Source organism: Batrachochytrium dendrobatidis (genome assembly GCF_000203795.2).
Source record: "Batrachochytrium dendrobatidis JAM81 unplaced genomic scaffold BATDEscaffold_15, whole genome shotgun sequence".
NCBI lineage: Eukaryota > Fungi > Chytridiomycota > Chytridiomycetes > Rhizophydiales > Batrachochytrium > Batrachochytrium dendrobatidis.
This window is the reverse complement of record NW_006281113.1, coordinates 496,670-504,422: the sequence shown is the minus strand read 5'-3', so window position 1 is coordinate 504,422 and position 7,753 is coordinate 496,670. Positions and strand designations below refer to the sequence as shown.

Sequence of the window (7,753 nt, the reverse complement as noted above, 5' to 3'; positions counted from 1 at the left end):
TTCACTGAATAGAGTCCGAGTCATCATGTTCATATCAAACTATTACAACTCATTGTTGTAAAATCACAACCTCACAATCAATCACCAATGACTATACTTCCGCTCATATATCTTTTTTTGTTGTATGCTGCTGTGATTTGAGTTCGGTCACTTGTCAATTCATCTCGATAGTGTTTGGCTTTAGTTGGTGATTGAACACCTTGAATATACTGCGTGATATCATTCCACAGTTCAGGCGGTATGTGTGTCTTGTCAAGACTCGAGTTGTACCATTGTGGTTGTTGTGGAGCCACATGCGCAGTCGAAACAATCCGACGAGACGGATTCACTACAAAAAATGTCAGAATCTTGCAATGTCCTGGTTGAGTTGGATCTGCAAGTTCAAATGATTGTTCTTTGTGTTGGTATCGATTGGGATAAACTACACATCGACCATTTGGTAACTCAAGCGATCCTATATACTGATTGCGTCGTGATTCTCGATCAATACCATACACATCTTTCCAATACATATCAAATGCTTTTTGACGATCAAACCGATCAACAGCCTCGCGGTAATCGAGTTTGGGTGTGGTGATATTTTCCACGTCGTAGTAATACAGTCCAATTGCAACAATCGATTCGTTAATTGGACCTTCATTGTGCCAGTTTCCCTCGTCGTATTTAGGTTTGGATGGTGTCAGTTGAATGTTGGTGAGTTTGACAATGACTTGCAGATTACGACCACGCAGTGACACTGGCTTTGCTGATTCATATTTGGATTGGAAATGTTCCGGAAGTGTTGGTACATACACGGGACGAGTGACTCGAGTGTCTGATTCCATATCATCATGATCTGACTGGCTTGATGACTCGTATCCCTGTATGCCATTGCCAATATCAATATACCTGAACATTGGATCCATCGTTCTGAACAGACTTTCAAACATTGAGACAAAACATTTGAATATTTTGGCAATGCATTTGTACATGTCTCGATGCCATATCGGATTCAAATTGTTGATGTATGAGTTGATGGTCACACTGCCATCCTGTTCGACACGGAATTCACTCGAAAGCCATTGGAACTTGTGTGATATAAACTCGGGACTGCTGTCAATGATGGGCATATCTGAAACAAGTCGAGTCGATAACAATATATCGCATGGTACCATTGTGGTGTATTTGAGTCGTATACTCAGTGGTGAAATCATCGTTTGTCCATATACAACACTGTACATTGATGCATCAATCAGATTGTGCACCATTTGACCAGTGTTGTGATTTGATCCATGTTCAATATCCGATACATTTGTCATCAATCGCATGTATACATTGTCAGGTATGCCATTGTCCAGTATATACGTCAGTTCAACAGGTCCTGGGACAATTGTGCCAAATCCATCACTGCCACTACAAACAAGCTGTTTGACAAAAACCCCGAGTTGTTCCAATGCAAGATTAAATGTTGATGGTGATATATTCCGATCGAGTGAGTCAGCCCTCCATTGCTCCACAATATGCTGGTTTGTGATATCGATCCACCACATGGGTTTGCAAAGTATACATTGCAGATACTGGACATACTGCATTTCGACAAGTGTGCGTGCCTTTCCATGTGTATATCCGGCCATTCCAGATTTCATATCAATTTCGGTATTGTCGTCGTATGGCTGAATGCTCGAACTAGCAACGTGAACCAGATACTGGAAACACGTTTCAATGATCCGGCCAGCAACCATTTTGTCTCTGTATTCAGCAGTGTCCGATTGTACAATAACCGTTAGATTTTCAAATATCCCGCCTTGATCCAACTCGGTACGTATTGAACTGTCTGGATGATTGTCGGCAAAATCAACAAGTGTCCTGATTAGTTTTACAATACCATTATAATCACACAAATCCATATTTCTGCGTGAAATAATAGTGTTGAGTTGCTTTATAATTCCATAATCTCGAAACACCTTGATCATCTCGGCCTTGCTTGTAGATTTCTGAATCATGTCGTTGACATTATCAAACAGGCGCAAAGAGCCACTCATACTGACATCACACACTGATATCGTCAATTGCTCAAAAATCAACGATCGTACAAGCGATACAGGAAAGTCACGCATTTTGGATGCAGCTGATCCCGCTATTCTGATTATGCGTGTTTTTAGTGCAGGGTTGTCGCTGTGTTTGGTATACAAGTCGTTCAGTGTTTGAATCAAATCCAGCCTCATCAACTCGGCTGAAATCACTTCACAATCTTTATAGTTGCATAAACTCTGAATAGCAGCAATACTTTGACTAATCACTTCTTGATCGACACTCCTGTATTCATGTCATGTCAATCCAACCATGTCAAATTTACCAATCGTGATGACTGGACACACATTCATGCATAACACCACATACCTGAGCATATTGACCAGTGCTGGAATGATACCACACTTCACTGCTTTTACTGGGTTATCACGATGAATACTCCGATACATGGTTTGAAGATTTTCGATAAACCCAACAGCAACTGAACCACTGGATGATTCCAGTCGTGAAATAAGTCTTGATACCACGATGCCAAACTAATGATATTGTTCAATGTCAAGTATACAATCAACAACACATGCCACTGTCCAAACTGATCCAATATTGTATTGTTGTAAACATACATTTTCATCGTCAATATAACTGCAAACTTTCGAGAACAGGCCAATTGCCAATGTGAGCATTTCTTGATTGGACTCGTGAACAATAATCTCAACCATAGGCTTGATGTCAAATTTACACTCCTCACTCCAGCGTTTATATTTGTACAACTCCGTGCATGATTTCATCGCCTATATGCATATTAATACCAGATGAGTTGAATGTCAATCATTTGATCAATATCAATCATGACTTGCCGCCATTTTGACTTGACAGTTTGGTGATTGCATGAGTTGTGAAAGTTGGTTGCTTAGTCGTTGAAATATTTCGAACCGATCATCACCGTACGTCATACTCAAAAATACTGTAGTAAACTCCATTACTTTGATCTACACAACACATGTTGGTTATTTTAGTCATGAACAATCCATTATTGTTACAATATATGAATACCTGTAAACTGGGTCGATTATACTCCAAATACTTGACTGTGATATCTTCCAGTTCAATACTCTGTAAACAATGCACTACATCCATATAGTCTGTCATTTCAAACCAACACAAAGTCAGCAATGGTTTGAATTCATCAATAATACAATTGCTATTAAACTTACTGTAATTCTGTTTGTCCAACTCCAGTAGCAATACAAGCAGTCTGTCCCATATTTCATCAGCCTTGTATAGTTGAGCATCTGTTGTTAACAGTTTCAAATCTTCCAGGCGTTGAATCAACTCTTTCATGATATCATTCGACTGCATGTTTGATAAAATTAGTAAAGTTGAATTTTGATTTGACAATTTTATTCATGCGAATGTTCAACAATTGCCAAGAATTGTTTATGTTTGGATTGTTGTCAAACACACAAACGAGTTGTTCCATTTTAGTATTGTTTTGATCAGTTTTTTGTAACAAAATTGGATTGTTATCAAACATGCATTTAGAAATACTGTAAATTAATATTCTGAATGTGATCGTTGTAGATTTGGTTCAATAAACAAACTAGTTTACTACAACACATGGTAATGGATTACTAAACATCATCATAAATCAGATGGACTGGACTGGAATGAGATGAGATCAATGACAATCGCATTACAAACAGTGTGTTGTGATTAAACCATCGAGTATTTCCAAATACAAACTTGAATGAAAAGTCTTGCCACAATACTGATCAACTGTATTACTGTTTACACTGGTATTATTGATGTATTGGAGTATTTGGTGTTCAGATACACCATGATAATGGTAGTACAACTCATGGCAGTTGTACAAACCAAATGTGACTAAAGCCAATAATAATGTCAGACAAGATTGGATAATGAATTAGCGTGTAAATTTCAGATACAATCGTGATCTAGTTCAACAACAATCATGACATCAGTAATGCAACTGCTGTTTGCATGTCAATCACTCAATGTTTGCTTGTAACATTTGGTTGATAATCGACAGTTACAGACTAAACATGCCCAAAATATGTCCGACTACTGGAACTGTGATGCAATGTGGCCATTCGTTCAGTTTTATACACAAATCAACACAATGCAGAAATACCAGTCGATTGTGTCAGTGACTCAGTCAACGGTTCAATTGACACAATGCCGTCCATTAAATTGGGTACAAACTGTCATCAATCATGTCATGACAATAACGGTTTATTATACACGGTCAACTTGTTAACGTTCTGTTTACATGATCAGACTGTAAACCTGTCGTATTTGTTTTTGTAGATTTACTCGAGATCGTTAGTAATTGGATTTTAACATTCAATTCGTGCTGTTTTTGTATATTTTTGTATATTGCTGGACATTCAAATCAACATCTTGTTCCAAAATAGACATGTGTTTGATGTCAGGTTTGTATAATCGAAACAGGCATCCAGTTTGCCAAGTAAACGTTGCGAGACTCTTGATTGCAGTCATGTCAGTATATACGCCAGTATACACATCTGGACATTATCAGATTCCTATAGTTGTGATCACAAACTGGATATACGTATACATCATACAAACATCAAATACATATTGATATATGGTGCATGGTGCAGATGTTGATGTTGGTAATCGACAGATACCATACAAGACATCTGGAATGGCTATACCAAGTATTGGGTTGAGCAGACATCTGCTAGCTGAAAACTCCAAACTTGTTCAGATACTGACATATTGTGTAGTATACAGACTACCATCACAAACATACCACTGCACTCATACACATTTGACACCACAACCACAATCGATTGTCGAGTTTTTGACAATCAGTCGTGTACAGTATCGAGTCGGATGTTGACACTATTGATGCCACATGAAATGCAGTGACCGAGTTACAAACACTTGATTGCGATTGAACTCACCGCTTAATCCAGCAATGTTTTGCAAATCAACATCCATAAACAAACCAACTGTCATGACATCGATATGTCATGATAACTGACAATGCAGCAGAATTCCATCAAAGTGTTGTTGATTGATAGTTTTGTTGGGTTTACCAATCGAGTATTGATCGTAGCCTGACAATCAAATACCGACACTACTGACATGACCATTGAGTCTGTATTGCATTGAGCAGGATTGTAGCACAATGCCATATCACTGGATCAAGTGTGTCAAAGCAGAGCCGTTTGAAGGATTTTACCACTAATATTTGGCCAGCTGTTGTGTGGATCAACCGTTACCTTATACTGACCGTAACCTGAAACTAACTGATCATGTCAATCGATCTTGGCATATTTTTTAGTAAATGGATCAGGGCTACTGGCCCTTGATTATGAATTCCGCTTTATTCAATGGTTGAAGGGTTATATAAAAAACTTGCACATGAATAGTGTGTTATATGTATTTGAACAGCGGCCAAGTTGTCCCTGCATAAGCTCATATAACCCTTATGTTTTGATCATGTATTTAGCCACCATAAAAGTATTTAAATAAAAATATGTTGCATAGTCCATATTCACAACCGACTCGCTCATTACCAAGAATTGTCCTACTAATCAACAAGCTTTATCACATTCATTCTCGTCAACAAGATGAAATTTATATCGATTATTGTGCTGTCGCTATTGTCGATAACAGTCAGTGCGGTAGTTATTGATCGTCCGTCTTCCAGCGAATTAACGGCTGTGATCAGAGAAAAAATGGTAGCAGATTGCCTAGCTCGAGCACAGAAGCGTAGATCTAGATATGCTGGTGATTACTCTTCAACGGGAACAGGACAGCAACCTACTGAAACCAACCATGTCATAACTCAATCGACTGCAAATTCTGATAATTTGGACAACTCTGTCAAACAGTCCAATGGGAAAATGGTAGAAGAATCTCTAGCTCGAATAAAGCAGCGTAAATGTAAATACACTGGCGATTGTTCTTCAACCGGAACAGGACAACAGTCTACTGAAACCAGCCATGATGTAGCTCAATCAACCGTAGATCCTAATGATTTGGACAACTCTGTCAAACAGTCCAAACAGTCTGATGAATCGCCGTCATCCTCTCAGTCCAAACAGTCTGATGATATATTTGATATCACAACATGTAGTGATCCCTATCCTCTTCCCGAAAGCTATGTTTCAAAGAACGAACAGTTTATTCTCACACCTCGGCAAAAACTGGATAGGATCGAAAGAATGATGAAAAAGATAGGTATGGATATTCCAAGTGGAGCTGAAAATACATATCCATACAAGGTGAATGCCGAGGCAAAACAGAGAATACAAGAAGCTATACAAACGGGGCGTAGAATGACTCCATTTGATAGAAGGAATCTAATGAGACTGAAACTAGCAAAAGCATGGATTTGTTACAATTTGGAACTCGAGTCGTTCAAGGAAATGTCGATAAACGCTGTATCTGAGCCTACTCCAAAACCAAATCCAAAACCATCCGAATCTACTTCTAAATCTCATGGTTCAAAACAGAGTTATTTCAAAATCCATCAGTCAAAATCAAATCGTCAAGAAAATCAATCCACTTTATCAGCTTGGAAACTTAAACTCAAAATTAAGAAACCTAAACTACCAAAACTGACAGTGTATAGTAAATCAATGTTTGGAAACTAGACTGTTCAGTAGTTTTGGCGTCATCATCATGGCCGCCATTCAGGAGTTGGTTAGCAAACTTGTAGCACTGCCAGCCTATATCCATGTGGGTGCAGGTTGCTCACATAGAATCATTTCGTATCATCATTCGAGTTTATTTTAAATAAATGCATTTAAAAAACTGTCTGATAATTCAATTTCATTGTATAACTGGGATCACGCTATCAATAAGCTTGTTTAGAATATGCTGTAGTGCAGTGTGTACTGTATAATAATTTATACTTGATTTGCATTTGGTTTGCAAGTATTCAATCTCGTTTGTCCAATAAACACCTTTGATTGTCATTGTCATTATCAATTCAATAGTATGCTCGAATTGATCATATTACACCAATCGGCTACTGTGCACTGAATGTATCAGATGGTGTCATGAAGTATTGGACAATATTCATAATTAAAGTATCAGCAGTTAGTGATTGCATAATCAATTGGATGATACGATCGAATACCGCTGATCATTTTGTTGGTGTTGGTGGCCAATATCACATGTGTACAGTATCAATATGTTGCACAACTGTAATCCAAACAGGTCAACATATGCCACATTGTAGCAATGCAACCAACTTGGTGCACCGCATGCCAACATACATGTACTGTAGTGTAGTGTAGTATACACTAGTAGTGATGATTCGACCAACGACATGCGTGGTTGTAATATTATACGTGAAACCACATGATCATGTCCATGTCCATGTTCATGATTATGGTGACATACAGTGTTACAATGATGGGTCGGCAACAATGTGATGGAACTGAATGTGCAATATCAAAATCATGCTCAGAATACGTCATATAACGACAACTTGCAGCCATATTGACATAAATGGACCACTAAATAACAGTGTCGTGGACTGATTGACAATACAGCGGTATTGTTGTTGGTGATTGACATGCAAACAGCAGTTACATTACTGACATGTACAGCCATTGTTGTTGAACTAGATTGCGATCGTATTCGAGATTCAGAACACAACAAATGTACAGAGTTGTATTGACAACATCGATAGTCAAACACAACATATCGATTGCAATACATGAATCCGAGTCCAAAT

General features: G+C 38.2%; 3 protein-coding genes across 3 annotated transcripts; 1 reads left to right on the top strand and 2 right to left on the bottom strand.

The window, feature by feature from the left end:
- Positions 1–119: 119 nt before the first annotated feature.
- On the bottom strand, positions 120–589 carry BATDEDRAFT_32425 (uncharacterized protein; the record flags this gene model as incomplete). Its single annotated transcript, XM_006682159.1, has 1 exon — positions 120–589. A coding segment is annotated over exon 1 (393 nt), but the record flags the coding sequence as incomplete, so codon positions are not given.
- A 734-nt stretch (positions 590–1,323) lies between these two features.
- On the bottom strand, positions 1,324–1,946 carry BATDEDRAFT_32424 (uncharacterized protein; the record flags this gene model as incomplete). The annotated part of the gene is made up of 1 exon (XM_006682158.1): positions 1,324–1,946. A coding segment is annotated over exon 1 (205 nt), but the record flags the coding sequence as incomplete, so codon positions are not given.
- Positions 1,947–5,539: 3,593 nt separating this feature from the next.
- BATDEDRAFT_27932 (uncharacterized protein) lies at positions 5,540–6,662 on the top strand (the record flags this gene model as incomplete). The annotated part of the gene is made up of 2 exons (XM_006682136.1): positions 5,540–5,678; positions 5,737–6,662. 2 exons carry the CDS (start codon positions 5,540–5,542, stop codon positions 6,660–6,662), a joined length of 1,065 nt encoding a protein of 354 aa, XP_006682199.1.
- Between the last annotated feature and the right edge of the window lie 1,091 nt (positions 6,663–7,753).